Raw genomic sequence first — 18859 nt, 5'->3', positions numbered from 1 at the left:
GACCTGTTAGAGTGTCACTTACCCCTGCGGCTCCTCGGTGGGCGAACATTTGTGGTTTTTGGGGAAGGCTGCCTGCTGGCCGTATGCAAGGTGAGTCGATAAATAACGGAAGCACGTACACACCAACTAGGACGGCAAGATAGGCAACAAATATCAACAGTTTTAAACCTGAAATTAGAAAAAAACATAAAAAAGAATAATAAAAGGAAGACATTACTCAATCCCAGAACTAAGAATTATTATTTTCAGACATACAATGAAAGTAAAGTAGTTGCTGTGCACCATTCCTTGTAAAAGTCAGTCTTTCATGTGCTCTCTTGGTCTTACTGGATTCTAGAATAAGAATTCATCTAGTCTGGTGGAGTTTCCATCTTTGTGCTATTACTTAGGTAAACATCACGTGGAAAAAGTATGCCATGCTTTCTAAAAGCCAATGTGGGTTATCCCTAGTGAGGGGATTTTATTTGGGCTGCGAATACTACAGGATGGAATGAAATAAAGTGTCGCCCTAAAGAAAACAACACTACAGCTTTATTTTAAAACTTTTATTGAAAAAAATTAATTCAGGTGACTTGATTATGTAGTAGAGCTGACATTTATTCAATGTAGCCGCCTTCAGCCTCAATCACCACCTCCATATGCGAAACTGGGAGCATGCCTTTACCACAAGCGCCGGAGGGAGCTTGGTGAATACTCAGTGTATGTCAGCGATCAAGCTGGCTTTGGTGTTGTAGGAGGTCATGTTGGTGATGTTCTCAATGTATGACCAAACGAAGTAGTCCAGTAGGTTCAAGTTGGGGGAGGAGGTGAAGGGGGGGGGTAGTGAAAGAAGGATACAAAGTTGTAGCACTTCTTCTGAAGCCAAACCTGTGACCTTTCGGACTTGTGGGCCGACATTGAGTCTTGCTGTCACACCCAGGGTCTGCCAGCAGCCACCTGATTGCACCATTTTAGGAGCTCGGCAAATACATGGCAGATGGCAACGATCAGGCTGCCTTTGATGTTGTGGGAGGTCATGTTGGTGATGTTTTCGATGTATGATCAAACGAAGTAGTCCAGGATTCAGGTCAGGGGAGGAGGGGGAGCCAGTGAGAAAAGGGTACAAAATCATAACAAGCCTTTTTTTTTTTTTTTACACAGTGATCACCATTTATCAAGGCCTGGAAGCCACTCAAGGATAAGGGTTATTGCAAGTACATTACGTTAGTGTGGAGATTTGATGAAGTGTTTACTTAAGCCTGGCTCTCTTTTGACTTGTGGACCAGCACAGAGTCCTGCTGCCACACCAAGGTTTGCCAGCGACCATTTGGTTGCACCAGGAGATCACCACAATCTTTAGCACATCCAGGTACATTTTGGTGCTGACTTTCAAGCCAACTTCAAAGATGTGAGGTGGCATGATGTGGCCCCAACCTAGAAACGTTGTTTTCATCACCCTGGACACGTCGCTGTTATTTGCGGCAATCCAGTAATGCATTTTGAGCGTGCTGGCAATGGTCCTGTCGTCATAACTTGGATCGATAGAGAGCATGAGTTGTACAGCGGCGCATCTCCGATCTCACTCATTGAACATTATGTTTGACACGATAGAAGGCTCCTATCACTCTTGGGATTTGTACACAACTGGCCAACTAGTAGATGGTCTGCAACAAAGAAAAAAGAAAACTGGTTTTCATCAAATGGAAATGGAATCATGTCGTCTTTTCTAGGGCGACAATTTTATCGTTCTACCCTGTATGTTACTTTGAATATTTAATCAATTTACTTGTAGGGAAAAGCATCCTCATGCCAGGTTGTTCAGGCCTTAGACACTCGAGGATAGTGTCTAGTATATATTCAAGTTCTCTCCAGTATATATATATATGCGTGTGTGTGTGTATATATATATACATATATATAATCTTTCATTCGCCCTTTGGAAGGTCTTGTTTTTAATCCTCCAGGGAGACTAGCCGCCCTCCTCACCAAACAAGTCTGGTGGGGGAACCAGTTTAGTCACTGGTGACCCGACCATGAGGCAGGTAGTACTGGGTTACATGGTACCAGTCAACGGCCAACTAGCACCGTGTATATTTGTGTGTGTGTGTATATGTGTATTGGGGTGGAGAGGGCTCCCGTAAGCCGTGGTGAAGGCAACCTTTCTAGGAGAAGCAAATCTCTGATTTAAAAAACCATAAAGCGGGAGACCAGTACCCGCATTAAGCTGGTCTGCAGTTTAATTTGCTGCTGGCTATCTTGCTCTTGCTTGTTGCTGGATCTCAACATTTTGAACCGAGAGAGAGACTTAGCTGTCGTACAAAGCTAAGACTCTGTAACATCATCTTTGTATAGATACTCCCTCAGGCATTTGGGCTCATGGATTTTAAATGTCTGAGGGAGTGGCCCTCGTCTGACAAGACGTTGCAATCATCATCATATAGAATCTTTAAAGATACTACGTTAATAGGGATAGATATGCAAGTATTTACTCATTTTCGGAAAGTTTTTCATCAGTCACAACATTGCATTTGTTGTTACCAATAAAAATAAATTTTCCGAAAAATATCTATCTCTATTAACATGATATCTTGAAAGAAAATATTTTTAGCTCTAACATCACACTATTGAGCTATCTAAATGAGAACTTTATTGTTATAAGGGACATAACTACATATCGAAACGGATACGAAACAGGATATAAAAGAACTACTATTTTAAGGTAGGGGTGTCTTGTTTTGTTTGCAGTCTCGCGTCTTACACTCTACAAGTGTACTCCGGTTAACCAAGCTTCCAAGAGACGAGCGTTTAGCTCTCACACGCTAAGTTCCTTTTTCTTTACCTTCATTTACATTTATCTAACTTCAAAAGCAAGTAGCCATTTTGTATTTGTATTACTGCGAAGTACTAATAAACCTTCTTTTGTTACGCATCCCACTCAGCATATTTTGTCATTATTATTATATACCATTGAAACCGGATATAACAGTTATGTTATTTATTTATACGTAATCACTGATGCAAGTAATTAAATTACATGTAAACATATTATGACGATATAGAAAACGGAAGAAAAACCTGTAGCCTTTCAGGAAATTTTCAACATTTCGTCCCTATTTTCGGGGGACTTCTTCAAGAAATGATAGAAAAGATTGAGGAATGGAATAAAATAAAATATACCATGATGAGCAGAAATATCATTGTGCCTTATATGACGAACCATATTGCATGTCACTAAGAAGAATAGGCGGTCAATCGATTTGATTGAAAAATAGACGATTTCATTGATTTCATTTATTGAGATTGTCGGACTGACTCCCTCGTCTTGGTTGTTATAGTCACAACGTTTCGGCCGTTTCAGCCGTTTTGCCCTCCGGCCTTTATCAGGTGTTTTGTATCGAACTGGAGAAGCTAGTGACCTATGGCCGAGTGGTCCTAGACGTTGTATCAAAGTTTACAGTTACTCAAAGGTGCTGAATTCAATCCTGAACGAAGGCAGTGAAAAGTAACATTCAAAACAGAGAAACAGCAACTATGGAGTCCGAACACGGTACCCCCGTAATAATAATAAAGGGTTGGGTTCGAGACTCCTAACAAACGGTTCCCAAGTTCGATACAAAACACCTGATGAAGGCCAGAGGGCAAAACGGCCGAAATGTTGTGACTATAACAACCAAGATGAGGAAGTCAGTCCGACAATCTCGATCAATGAAAACACCTCATCTCAAAAATACAGGCAATTACTATTCATTGATTTCGATGATAAAATATGAGAGATTGAAACATTCGTTAATCCTCATTTAATCCCGGGCAACGTCGGATACATGTGCGTGCAGATAAATAAGGGTAATATGAACCCACGTAATTCCCATGTGAAGAGTATTTATAATTGCTTGAGTTTCCTATTCCCCATGATCCTGAAGTGTTTTATTTACATCTCAAGAATTGGTTCTCAATAGGAAGCAATTAATTTTGTCAAGTTAATTTTAGCTTTTACTAAAGTGTCCAGAAATGGTCAACTCCCAAAACCTTTTTTTAAGAAAAAAATATTTTTAGTTGCATTCTTACATCTGCAGCAGTGGCTCGGTCAGTCTGTCGGCCAGTTGCACTTTAATTTTACTGATAGCTGGAAAAATTACGTCTGTGATAAGTCTTCAAAAACTCTGGCGACCAGACTGACCTGTTGTTGGCCTTATTTGAAACTTTTTTTATGAAAAAAAAAAAAATTTTCTGATACTTTTCTTGGCAAAAAAATTGTTTTCGATCATAGTTGTTTCCTTGAAGGAAAAAAAAAAACATTTATTTCACTGAAACTTTTCTTGCAAAAGAAACAAACAAAAAACATTGATTTTCATATTATCTTAAAAAAATTATTTCTTTGAAGCATTTTTTATAAAAAAATAATAAATAAATATACTTTTCTTGAAAAATAAATATTTCTTTCATTAATTAAAATTAGATTTGTTCAATCTAATTATTGTATGAATCATAATTTTAGCAGCAATAAAATATATAAATAAAATTACATTAAGTCTTATCTTCCTTGCGTTTTATTTTCATCGTTTTGAATTTATTGACAGTTTTTTCAACAACTTTTTTGGCTGCTTACAATAAACTTGCCAACTCTGAATGCACATACCACACATTGGACAAACTAAAGCAGTGTCATAGCAATGCCACAAATAGCCTTACCACAAAGAGATAAAGGGTGCGTTCTTTCTGTCACTCCCACATAGAACGAAGAAAGAAAACACAAGAAGTGTACCTGATTTTACGTGAGAGGACGTGATAAGCCTGTATGACTGGGCGAGATAAGAGGCGGATAAAAAAAAAAAAACTAGCTTGGAGGGAAAGGAGGCAGTTCTTTGTTACATCTTGCATGGGCGGAAACGTTACAATCAGTTGCCACCTTGCAGAACAAGCGGAAGCACTCGATATATTCAAAAAGGTCTAACACGAAATTAATCCGTACAGTAGTTAAAAGAGAAATCCATAAGGGCCATATATCAAAACAGCAACAGTCGATCCATGAACTATTATTGTTCCTAATTTTAATTTTTCATGCAATTGTATCCGAGATGGGTGTATTTTGCTGATGACATCACAGTCTATGCTGGAGTAAAACGAATATACACATATCCAAGGCAATAGTCGAATATTTAGAAAATGACCTCCAGTCTGTGGTGGAATAGGGCCATATGTAGACGGTAACATTTAATGCTGCTAAGGCAAAACTCCTTTCCTATAACAATTATAAGATACTTTTTCAACCATTTTACCTGAGAGTTTATTATTCAAACTACTTGGCCAAACATTCACAGATGATATGAATTTCTGATTGACAGTATGGATTTCAGCAATCAGGTTCAACTGCGGACATCCCAACAGTCATCTCTGAACGCATATGCTGAATAAGGCTGGTTACACAGAATTTTCTGCATTTCATCTTTGTGAAGATTCGTCAGGCAATAGCTTGATTGCCATATATTTTTTCAAAACTCACTACCTAGCTCTACTTATGTGTCAAGTACTGTCAAAGAAAATACTGAAAATAGATACATAAAATAATATATATATATATATATATATATATATATATATATATATATATATATTTATATATATATATATATATATATATATATATATTTATATATATATATATAATTATTATTTTATGTATCTATTTTCAGTATTTTCTTCTGATGAGTTAAGGGCATAATAGATTCATTGATTGATATAATAATTAAGTGATTGATTTTGCGCTACGAAACAGATACTGTCAAGAATTGTATAAGTCAACTGAATTGAAGGAATAAATTATAAGATGGTCAACATCATGGATTTTGGAATATAACTTTTTGTCATTTATTCTCTATATTGCTCTCTCTCTCTCTCTCTCTATATATATATATATATATATATATATATATATATATATATCCGAATAATGAGATGAATTAGATCACAGATTAATTAATCTTGTGGTTTCAAGTCTTACAAAATATTTTGAGGAGGTAATCTTCTTTTATATAAATCTCACCTGTCTGTTTAAATGTATGCATGTGTGTATGTTTGTATGTCTCGCAAAAACTTTCCACAGAGGCGACGAATTTTCATGAGATAGGTATCATTTTGAAGCTCGACCCTTCGGACACGAAAAATTGGCTAAAAGCATTAATTCCTTCACCCTCAGTTGAGCACTTTTCTACAGGGAGGGGTAGCAAAAAATTGTTTCTTCATGACAGTTTAGCCAAACATGCATGCGCAAAAAACGTTCTTTCTTGAATTAGTTTAAATAGAAAAAAAAAAAAGAAAACTACTTTCGTTCACATGGTCATAGCCCAGTCGGTATAGTAGCAGCCTTGTTATGTTAAGACTGCATATTCGATCCGAGATGTCAAATATTTTGTTTCAATTGGTTAAAAATATTAATTCCTTCACCCTCAACCGAGCACTTTTCTACAGGCAGGGGTCGCTTTTTCGCTGATATTTTCAAAAGTCATCCCCTCTTTTTGATTGTCTAGCCTTAATTTAAACCTTTGTCACTTCCGGTTTGGTGATGGACGCAACATCAAAGATGTCACGTTTTCTTTTTTCACATTCTTTTCCTCCTTTGCGGTACGGGTTCGAGTCTGCCTGCCTGCCTACTACCACTTTTTTTCTTTTTTTTTTTTTTTGCTCAACACACACCTCCAAACACACGGGCAACGCCACTCAGAAGTTAACCGTCAGCATAGAGCTACAATTGTCAGCAGAGGCCAGTACATAAAAAGTTCTTGTAACCCAAACCTGATGAAAATTAAAGATCATCATGAGAACCGAGCAAGTATTACAACATCCATAACACAACTTGGCACTCATTTTGGAAAGGACTGCCTCACAAATGACGTAGAGGACTCAAACAAGCCTGCCACTGAAATAGGCCACAAAAGCCAGAAAAAATACACAAGCCAGTTCCATAGTGTTAAAACAGAAGAATGGGCCAACCATAAACGGGCCCACCATAAATGAGCCAACCATAAATGCGCCAACCATAAATGGACCAACCATAAATGAGTCAACCATAAATGGACCAACCATAAATGTGCCAACCATAAATGGACCAACCATAAACGGGCAAAATACCTGCCGACTGAACTATCCAAAGAATATATCAATAAGGATAGTTCCCTAGACTGGCTCAAAAGAGGATCCCTCCATTACGACCAAGAGAGGTTGCACAACAAACCAGGGCCTCATGACAAACACCTTCAAAAAGATGAGTGGTCTAAACAATAATAATAAATGCAGGTTCTGCAACACTGAGGTTGAGAGCACGGGTCACCTCTAGTTGAAAAATCTTACTTGGAGATGGCTATTATACAGATCGCCATAATGGAGTTTGCAAATACCTTCATCGGAAGATATGTAAGCAGCTAAAAGGTTAGTGTAGTAAGAAATCCTGGAAACATATACCCGAACGAACAGTTGGGAATGACACTTATGCCATTCACTAGGATTATGTAATTCTTACTGGTACATATCTAGAAATTTCAGCTGTTAAACCAGATATAGTGATTTGGGACAGAGCAAATAAAAAAGCGACCATAATAGAGGTCAGTGTACCCAATGATACAGGGCTTAACAGAGCTGAGAGGGAAAAGATAACAAAGTATCAAGGACTTATGTATGATATGAAACGAAATTGGAAATTAAAAGACGTTTCAATTATACCAATCACCATAGGAGCAACTGGGCTTATGAAAAAGAACTTTAAAAAATACTTAGCAAGTATATCCGGTGAACCAAGTGCAAGTGAGATACAAACGATTGCACTGAAAGGGACGGCTAGAATCCTAAAAAGATCTCTTGGTTGGATGAATCTAAAATAGGGGTAGATCTCAGACATCTGGTTGGATGTCCCACCCCCTAGAAGAAAAAGTTGAAAGAAAAAAAAAAGAAAAAAAAGGGAAAAGCCATATTCTTGTCAAGTGTATGGATATTCTTGTTTGGAAAAATCTACCGTGGAGACTCCGGATTTTTTTAACAATTATGAAGATAAAAAAAAGTTTGTTTTTTTACTTACCAAAACGTTCCAAAATGTACCACTGTCTGACTAAAATCCACGTAAGCATAGTCGTAATAAAAATCAGACCAAAATGAATAAAAGGACCGACAATCTAAAAAGAAAAAAAAAAAATGCTACTAATTCGGAATAGGAGCATGTGAGCAAAAAAAAAAAAAAAAAAAAAAAAAACGAAAGTAGGAAATGGGAGACAACAAGTACATGAGAACCAATCGTTTTTTATTTTTTTTTAAAGTTTTTTTTAGTGCTAGTACAAAGAGAAGCGACAGATTGATTTTTTTTTAAATATGCAAAAACTATATTACTTAATTTAATTGTAATGTCGAAAATAGTAATATATCCAAAAATTAGGGAAATTCATTAAGTAGAAAGTTATTTATAGTTAAAAGTAATTTTTACGGAAAATTTGTAAAAAATTTTATTTTTTTATTTTATCAATGTTTTAGACTGTGAGTATTGCAGAAACAGGGGGGCATAACTCAGATTGCTCTTTGTTTTTACCATCATAATGATGATGATACTGTTTAGCAGACATCAATAGACTTTTTTTTTTTAATGAAAAATACAATAGCAATTATTCTACTCACTGAATTTTCGTAATTTTTGGATATATTACTATTTTCGACATGACATTTAAGTAATATTGTTTTTTGCTTAAAAAGACATATTTTTAAAAGAAATACATCTGTCACCTGTCTTTGCGCAAGCACTTTTCTTTTAGTGGTAATTTTTTTAAAACTGATTTTGTATGCAGGTATAGATAATAACCGTTGATTGAATTGAAAAATGAATGATTCACAGATTTCGATGACAATAAAAATATGGGAGTGTGAAACACTTTCCTTTTTTTTTTTTTTTTCGTTTTTTACATGGTAGTCACCACTTATCAAGGCCCGGAAGCCACTCGAGGATAAGGTTTATTGCGTGTACAGTAATCGATGGGATAGTATAGTAGTAAACGTTAGTATTGGAGATTTGATAAAGTGTCTTACTTAAGAGGGCGATTCATCAGGAATTTGTTTATGTTGGACTTGAAGAAATCCAATTTGTAGTCAGGTGGGAAACAGGCAAACGGAAGAGAGTTCCACAGGCGTGCACTTCTAAGAAAGAGGCTTTGTTCATGGAATGTACATTTTGAATTAGGCACAGAAAAAGAGTGGGGAAAATTATTGACAGTGGTTTCAGTTAGATGGATGTTTTTCGTGAAAGATTGGCGAGGAGGGACCAGAGATTGGAGCTCAGATGAGCACTTGGCATGGAACACTTGTTGATCATCATTCAATCCCGGGCAACATCGAGTCATCTTGCTAGTATATGATAAAAGTGATTTGTGTTTTTTTATTAAGAAATTTTGCTTGATTATTTTCCATAAGTGGATAGATCATAAAAGGTATCATTTTATCTATCAGATGCTGCACTTCTATTTCTTGTTCTCTTTCGGTGGATGAGAAATCCTTCACGACTGAGACAATTTTTTATTTTTGTACCTTTTCTCCACGTTAAAAAACGACCCCGGTGTCTAACTCTGTCCCGTGGGGAGGCATAGTAAATAGGGTATAATAATAGTTGCCAATTAACCCATTAGTACAATAAAAATAAAAAATGAGTTACCTCCCCTGTTCTCTCTTTTGAAACCATTAAATACAGTCGGGTTAATGGGGAATCAAAAGATCTATATCATTACTATTACATAAAAGGAACTTCGTCTGTGTGTGTACGTTCGTTCCCTATGGACTCGAAAACGGCTGGGCCAGTTTTTATGAAATTGTACACAAAGGTACTTTTTGCGCCTGGCAGTGTTCTTAGATAGGTTTGGTATCAGAATGTCTTTGATAAGTATCGATAATCGAAATAATCTGATGAAAAAAAAAGAAACAGGCGATTTTGGCCAATGTTAACACCTTATACAGCCTAACATCATAAATGCATTTGAGAAGTTTTATTACCACACAAGCAGAACGGCCCAACATATAAAATCAACAGTAGGTTCTTTGATATGACAAGGGCACGTTTGCAATAAATGTTACCGTTTGCAGCACAATTGAAGCATGATACTTGACTTTTGCAACTTTAACTGTAATTCAAGCCATCTATATATATAAAAGCGAAAATGTGTGCGTGCATGTATGTATGTCCGCTTTTTTTCTTTTTTTTTTCCCCACATTTTTGAAAGACGTTGACTTATTCAAATTTACATAACATGTTGCATCTCATAAGAACCAAGAAATGTCCATGTTTACCAAATGAGCAACAACTTTGCCGTCTTTGACACTTGCAGACAGAATTAATGGTGACAGTCTGCGATTATCGAATTATCAAAATTTTGACAGTTTTGTCCCTAGAAGATGCAAAGATGCTCTAAGAATCAATGCGGGACATTTTACCTCAACATGGCTGCATTAAAGGATCAATACAAGAATGGAAACATTTATAAGATGTGTCCAATCAACCTATACGTGTAGCAATGAAATTTTCAAACTCATGTATGGCAGGCCAAATAAAAACTGGTTCAAACTCATGTGTGACAGACCAAATAAAAACTGGTTCAAACTCTGCCGTGACAGACCAAATAAAAACTGGTTCAAACTCTGCTGTGACAGACCAAAAGAAGAGCTGCCTCAGGCGCGACAGACCATAAGAACGGCTGCTTCAAACTCTGGCGTGACAGACCAAAAGAACGGCTGCTTCAAACTCTGGCGCGACAGACCAAAAGAACGGCTGCTTCAAACTCTGGCGCGACAGACCAAAAGAACGGTTGCTTCAAACTCTGGCGCGACAGACCAAAAGAATGGCTGCTTCAAACTCTGGCGCGACAGATCAAAAGAACGGTTGCTTCAAACTCTGGCACGACAGACCAAAAGAACGGCTGCTTCAAACTCTGGCGCGACAGACCAAAAGAACGGCTGCTTCAAACTCTGGCGCAACAGACCAAAAGAACGGTTGCTTCAAACTTAGGCATGCAGACAAAAAAAAAAGTTGGTGTGGTAGACCAAAGAAAGAGGAGTTGACTTACTAAAGATGAAGATGTATATATAAAAATAAGATACGTCCATTCAATCAGTGTTTTTAATTATTAAAATGCTTCTTTTTTCTTTTAAATTATATCATAATCAACCTACAGATGGACCTGACAGACAAGGCCTCTTAAAGCGTTGCTTTGATGCAGCTGAAAATTTGGCACCAGCTTGTCTGCAGATTATGTGAGATTTATGCTTTTATTTGGAGGTTTGTAATCTTGGCAGAACTGCAGGGAACAAAACAGGATATCATGGCTGTTATTAATTCTGACTGGTTGACAAGGTGTTAATTTGTCAAAGAAATGATGCAACAAACGTCCGGTCAGAATAATAAAAGGTGTTTTTTATTATTTGGATTATTCGAACTATTGTTCTCATCTTGAGTGTTATTTTCACAACGTTTTGACCGCTGTAACTTCCAATCTCAGCTGTTTTACATCTAATCTAAGAACTAAAATGTCCATCGAACTTCACTGCACCTTGTCATAAAAAAAGTTCATACCAAATTTTATCCAGATCGTTTCAGTAGTTTCCCAGAAAACTTCTAGAGTAAATGTGGTACTGTTAATCCTTAACTGTGCATCGACTGGATACCATAATACTTAATTTGCTGCACCTTATCATCACAAAGATTCATACAAAATTTTAGCCAGATCGACCCAGTAATTTCAGAAAAAAAAAAGTGGAATGGTTCAATAGAAAGACAAACTAAGAGAAATCTATGATATAACGTGCAGTTGTTTTTTTTTGTTTTTGCTTTTTTAATTTTCTTATTTTGTCCAAGTTGAGCATTCACCCGTCATCTCAACCCAACCAAGAGATCTTTTTAAGATTCTGACGGTCGCTTTAAGTGCAATTGTTTGAATCTCTCTTGCACTTGGTTCACCGGATATATTTGCCAGGTAGTTTTTGAAATTTTTTTTTTCCATAAGTCCGGTTGCTCCTATGATTACTGAAACGATAGAAATCTACCCAAGATTCCAGTTTCTTTTCATGCCATTTCGTTATATTTGTGTATGTTTGTATATTCAGCTAAAAATCTAACTTGATATTTTCGTTATTGTTGTTGCCCCAAATGTAAAATATCTAATGTCTAAAAAACAATATTTATTATTTAGGGGTCAAATGTATATTCATCATCATCATCATATTGTATGAATCTGAAGATTTTATAATTGGCATTGGTTTCCCCGATATTTTTCTAGTCAGAATTCATTATTTTTGCTGAGGTGGTTGACCACTTCTCTATTCATCACAGTTTCGAGCAACTTATTCATGACGCACAGGAGACTAATTGGTCTGTAAGAGGGAGATGACCAATCTCCAGACTTTTTAAATGTGGGGCAAACTGATGAAGTTTTCCAAGGTATTGAGGAGCATTTCTCCTTAAAGCAACGCTTAAACAGCCTTGTTACCTTCTCCTAGATACACGTCTTAAGATTAGGGGTGCATCTCTCCCAGTGAATTAATGCACCTCCAGATACCAACCTGGAAATTTCTTATGATTCAGCACGGTACATACAGCGTCTAGCCTTCCCAAATGGTCACCCATCTGATACTGGCCAGGCTCATTGTTGCTTAACTTCGGTGATCTGGCGAGAACCAGTGTGTCAATGTGGTTGTGCCGTATACCAAAGAGAAAAGTCGGAAATAAGTCATACACATCCGCTATGACTATGCGATTCTTACAGCTACGTACCTGAAAAACAATGGAGCTATTAAACCTGACACAGTGATATGGGATAAGAAAGAGGAAGAAGCAACCTCAGTAGAAGTCAGTGCCCTCAATGAGTTAAACAGAGCTGAGAGGAGAAATATAATAAAATATCAAGGTCTTATGTACAATATGAAAAGAAATTGGAATCTTAGGAAGATCTCCATCATTTCTGTAATTATACGAGCAACCGGACTCGTGAAAAATAATTTCAAAAATTATCTGGTGACGACTTACTAGTCCGAATAATTTGAATGTTGAATCAAGGGAAAAAGAGATTCAACCAATTGCACTTCAAAGGACGGTCAGAATCTTGAAAAGATCTCTCGGTGTGAATGTTTGAAATAATGAGTAAATACCCAACATGCGGTAGGATGTCCCATTCCTTGCTGACACATAAAAAAAATAAAAAATTAAGATAAACTTATGAGAGCGGAGTTTGATGATTTCAGCTGTGCCCAGATTGCGTCTATTTAACATGAAATCATCAGAAAAAGAAAATGCAATCAACTCACTTGGAATGATAGTTTGACCACTGTCCACTCAGATGGCCACATCATATTTAAGAAAAGCGTAAAACCTATACAGGTTACGAGGGTTATTGAAATGATCGTAACGTGAATAGGGTGAATATAAATCTGGTGTCCAAAATAGATATGGCAGATTGATAAAATCTGAAATCACAAAAAAAAAAAAAAAAAAAGAAAAGCATTCAAATTATTGAATTAAAAGACAATTTGGAAGAAAAAAACATTCAAATTATTGAATTAGAAAACAATTTGGAAGAAAAAACATGCAAATTATTGAATTAGAAAACAATTTGAAAGAAAAAACATTCAAATTATTGAATTAGAAAACAATTTGGAAGAAAAACATTCAAATTATTGAATTAAAACATAATTTGGAAGAAAAATATTCATCTTATTGAATTAAAAAACAATTTGGAAGAAAAAACATTCAAATTATTGAATTAGAAAACAATTTGGAAGTAAAAAAACATTCAAATTATTGAATTAGAAAACAATTTGGAAGAAAAAAGATTCAAATTATTGCACTAGAAAACAATTTAGAAGAAAAAATGAATTCATGAAAATCGCTCCTGATAAAGCATGAAGCCATTTAATGTAGAGAGGTTAACAAGAATCTATATATTGATACTGTATGTATGTGTGTCACAGTTTCCAGATTATAAATTATTCGACCGGGAGATCCTATTTATTAAAAAAGAGGATAGAAGGTAATTACATACTACGAACATTAAATTAGTTGTATATAGATATTCGCTAATTAAATGTTTGTAGTATGTTATCACCTTCTATCGTCTTTTTCAATAAATAGGATCTCCCAATCACTGAAGTCACAATGTAAAAAAAAAAAAATGCATCCTTTGCATTTGTTATGCATTTTTGGTACCGCGCTATTTGTAAACAGTGTTTTCAGGTTAAATTCAAGTTTCACGCTAATTTTTTTAATATTGAAAAAACACCCTCCACTCCCTACGGTTATAATGGCTTTGTAAATAAAAACAATATTATTTCAGCACGATACCAAAAATACATAAGTACCCAAAATTGTACTTCGTATTGTTCAATGCTTTTAATATAAAAAAAAAAACATCTACTCATTGTCAAACTTTGGTACTTCTCCAGTTTTAAGTTGGTTTTTCTGTAATTCTCGTTGGGCAACACTAGGTGTGTCAGAAATTTTGGGGAATTTTTGACATCCTTAACACAAAACTGCGAATAAAATATACAAAACTCGTAATTTCTCTTTTTAAAATGGTTTGTTTAATTTCTTTATGGAATATACTTCCAAAATAAAGTTTTTTTGAAAAATAATAGAAATATTATTTTTTTATTTTTTAAAATACAGTGTTTACAAAGTGCCTGCACGTGCTCATGCAGCCATTTTTTCTACGAATTGAATTATATAAGTTAAATTTTTTCAATTTTTTTCAATTTAAAAATCTATCCAAATTTTTCTATTGGTTCAATTTTTAAGATATTTTCAGGTTTAATGTGAAATTTTATGCCTTTTCCAATAAACTGAATATAATATTTTAGACAAACGTTTTGTTTTTAAATTCACCCCCCCCCTCATTTTGAAATGTCTATTAAAATGAAAATAATTAATTTTCTCATCTCAGATTTATACATCACAAATTGAAGATAAAAGATCAATAAATAAAATAATCTAATTTAAAACAAAAAAAAAGAATAGTTTTGTACAAATTTACCTGTAAAATCAAAAGTTTAAAACTTTCTTTTTAAAAACCATGTTGACTTTTTTTTAAGTGGAACTTCACATTTGAAAAATATTGTCAAGTAAATATTAAGCACTTACTATAATTTTTTCTATTTCATTCAATGTTGTTTTATTTTAGATATTTAAAAAAAAAATCAATTTGATAAAGAAGAAATAAAATATTTCAAATCAAAAACTCATGTATTTCTTTAAAAAATTTTTTAAAAAATGGAAAATTTGTCGAAGGGTTTGTTTATAAAAGTGAACTTACTTATGAGTGAATGTGATCATTTTTTCAATACGGTGACCCATATTTAACTAAATTTCATTTACAGCAAACACACGTAAGAAATCAATTATGACCATCTGATATTGCGGTATTTTTAAATTTTTGCTTAAAAAATTATTTTATTTAAAAGTACATGGAATATAAAATATAAATATGGATAAATTCTTCACAATGAAGAATGGAAGTACCCATTGATTAATATTTTTTTATAGGTAAGTGATTTTTTTGAATTTATATATACTATATTCGAAGTAAGTTAAAATTTGTTGATTTTCTTGAAATCTTTTTTAAAGAAAACCGATTTAAAAAAAAAAAATTGCATATTTTTCTATTAAACCTTTTTATTATTTTAAAATTTGGTCTTTGCTCCTTTTATTGAAAAAAAAAAATTAGGGTTTAAATTACATTTTTCAAGTAGTTATAAGCTTCGAAAGATAGTAAGTCTAATTATTCAAGCTTTTATCACGTATTTTTAATGGCGATTTCTGACACTGCAACACACGGCAAACCGACGGATTATACCAATTGAGCAAAAAGAAACGCAAAAGCAAACAGGCGTTAAAAATAGTAAGAAAATGAAAATACAGGAATGATTTTAATAGGAAAAATAAAAGAAAGGGCAGAGTATCATAAACAGCCCCAACCTCACTATGTTAAGAACGGTTTTCGAAATAAGCACCCCCTACCTCGAAAGCCGTTCTTAACACAGGGAGGTTGAGGTGTTTATTTCAAAAGCCGTTCTTAACATGGGGGAGGTTGGGTGAGTTTATACTACGTTTGGGCAGGTCATAAGAAAAACACACAAATAACTTTACATACATAAACAAAAACAAACAAAAAAAAATCACCTCACATGTGCAATAATAACGTGATACTCATGTAAAGTTAGTGGAAAATTTTTAATAAACAAAAAAACAAAAGGAAACAATTGTTTCATCTCGTTTGTCCGTAATAATATTTTAGTAAAGGCGAAAATTACTATATCGTTATATATAATTATGAATCCTTTCTTTATGAGTGTCTGTCGCTGTAGCTGAAAGTCAAGAAATAACGAAATGTAAATAAATAAAAGAAAATTCCGACAACTAAATACACGTGACAAATTTCATTCCATCATAAAAAACAACTCTCGTCTTCAGGAGGCCTCAAGTTTTGACAAACTTCTTGGCTTGACCATTACTCCCGATCTTAAATGGAACACGTACATCAAATCTGTTGCCAAGGCCGCTGGAAAAATGGTGGGATCTTTCTATCGATCCGGTAGATATCTCACTGCTGATGCTATTCTCTATCTATATAAGAGCCAGGTACGTCCAAGGATGGAATACTGTTGCCACATCTGGGCAGGAGCTGCTAGAAAGGACTTGGCCTGCCTTGATAGAGTTCAAAATAGACTTCGTAGCCTCGTAGGAGATGTCCTTTTCTCTTCCTTGCAACCTCTATCTCACAGAAGAGATGTTGCGAGTTTGTCTCTGATGTATCGTTATTTTCATGGAAAGTGTTCGACTGAGCTTCAATCTATGGTCCCCCCTCGCCAAACTTTCACAAGAAACACTCGTCTAGCTGTAAACACTATCAATAATTCCCCCCACTCTTTATCTGTGCCTAAACCTAAACGTAGATTCCATGAACAAAGCTTTTTTTCTTAGAACTGCACGCCTGTGGAATTGTCTTCCGTTTTCCTGCTTTCCGGCTGACTACAATATGGTTGTGTTCAAGTCTAACGTAAATAAGTTCTTGATGAGCCGTTCCATATAAGTTATCAACTTTACCAAATTTTCATTACTAATGATTACTATAATGTCCAATTTCTACTGTACACTCTTTAACCCTTATCCTTGAGTGGCCTCTTGGCCTTGATAATGTGGTGATGCCTATGTAAAAAAAAAAAAAATTAAAAAAAATAAAAATAAAAAAAACTTCCTACCGAAAAAAAACAACAACTTGTTTTTACAATTTTATCTAACGGATAAACATAATTATATATGAAAAACTACGTTTAGTGTTTTTATAATCCAACAACGGAGCTCAAGTCGATGTTTTCAATTTTTGGTTGGTTGGTTGATTGGTTGGTTGGTTGGTTGGTTGGTTGTTTTTGTTTTACGGCATATCAACCTTTTTCAGGTTATTTAATGCCGAATCTAGTTATTTTAGGAACGATTTTTAATGGAGTATATTTGTTTTTTTTAAGTCGGATTCTATTTAACCCATAGTTGGGACCCTAACAGGTACTACCACTCCGGGTCAGAGTGGCCCTGGAAGCAATGGCAATTAAAGGGTGGCTCCACATTCCCCAAGGCCCGCAAGGTGGGGCCTCACCATCGGATATAGTTTTAGGTCATATCCAGGACCGTTTCACTTGTAAAACAAAACTAATTTTTTTAATAAATCTCCGTGTAGCGTACCACTAGCAGTATCAGAAACCGATGTTTAGAATGTGTGAAAAAATATTGAATAATTCGACCTCCTTGTCTTACAAGCTTATGAAGATCAGAACTTTAATAATTCAACTTACTATCTTTTCAAAGTTTATAACTACTTGAAAAATGTAATTCAAACCCTAATTTTTTTTTTCAATTAAAGGAGCAAAGACCAAATTTTTTAAAAATAAAAGGTTTAATAGCAAATTATGCAATATTTGTTTTTTAAATCGTTTTTCTGTAAAAAAGATTAGAAGAAAATCAACAAAAATTTTCTTTCTTCCGTTATAAAAAATCGATATAAATTCGAAAAAAATCACCATTAAAAATACTACTGAATGTTTAGTTCCATTCTTCATTGTTCAGAATTTATCCGTATTTATATTTTAAATTCCATTTATTTTTTAAATAAAAGAAATTTAAAAAAAAAAAAAAGCGCCATTTTTAAGTCTTCATAAAAAAAACGGAAGTCATCATTTGTCCTTGTTTGAACTATGGATGGACAGAACGCAGTAAAAACCACATGTTTGCATTAGACGTGTAGCCTTGTGCTTGGAGAAATACGTGTTCCCATAGTCTAATAATAGTCAAATTAAAAAAAAAAAAAACACTCCAGAAATTTTTTTTTTCTTTTTTCAAAGAAATACATAAATTTTGGATTTGTTATATTTTCATTCTTTTTTGTCGAGCGAATGTTTTTTTTTTTTTAAATATTTAAAAAAAGAAAACACTGAATGAAATAGAAAAAAAATCTTGTCAACATCCAATACGTACTGGACAATATAAGCAGAACATGGGCTTCCAATTAAAAAAAAAAAAAAAAAAAAAAATCAACGTGGTTTAAAAAAAAAAAAAAGGGTTTTAAACTTTGGACTTTACAGGTAAATTTCTAGAAAACACTTTTCTTTTTTTTTAATTTACAATATATTATTTATTGATCTTTTATCTTCAATTTGTGATATATAAAACTTTGCTACATTAATTAATTATTTAAATTCAAACAGACATTTCAAAATTGGGGGAGGGTTAAAAAAACGTTTGTCTAAAATATTATATTCGGTTTATTGGAAAGAGCGCAAAATTTCACATTGACCCTGAAAATAGCGTAAAAATTGAATCAATAAAAAAATT

General features: G+C 34.4%; 1 protein-coding gene across 3 annotated transcripts in view; it reads right to left on the bottom strand.

Annotated features, from left to right (window-relative positions):
• Window positions 1–18859, bottom strand: part of LOC145266595 (glycerophosphodiester phosphodiesterase domain-containing protein 5-like) — a 310040-nt gene that overhangs the window by 23151 nt on the left and 268030 nt on the right. For all 3 annotated transcript variants that reach the window (XM_080122447.1, XM_080122448.1, XM_080122446.1), the window contains 3 exons: window positions 13291–13449; window positions 8045–8138; window positions 23–168 (listed from right to left, as the gene is read on the bottom strand). In XM_080122447.1, the coding sequence (XP_079978573.1) occupies window positions 23–168; window positions 8045–8138; window positions 13291–13449 (399 nt within the window). The remainder of the gene's footprint in view (window positions 1–22; window positions 169–8044; window positions 8139–13290; window positions 13450–18859) is intronic.

The sequence above is a fragment of the Euprymna scolopes genome, chromosome 41 (genome assembly GCF_053919585.1).
Source record: "Euprymna scolopes isolate OS-2025 chromosome 41, ASM5391958v1, whole genome shotgun sequence".
In the NCBI taxonomy this organism is placed as follows: Eukaryota; Metazoa; Mollusca; class Cephalopoda; order Sepiida; family Sepiolidae; genus Euprymna; species Euprymna scolopes.
This window is presented reverse-complemented; position numbering and strand designations above follow the sequence as displayed.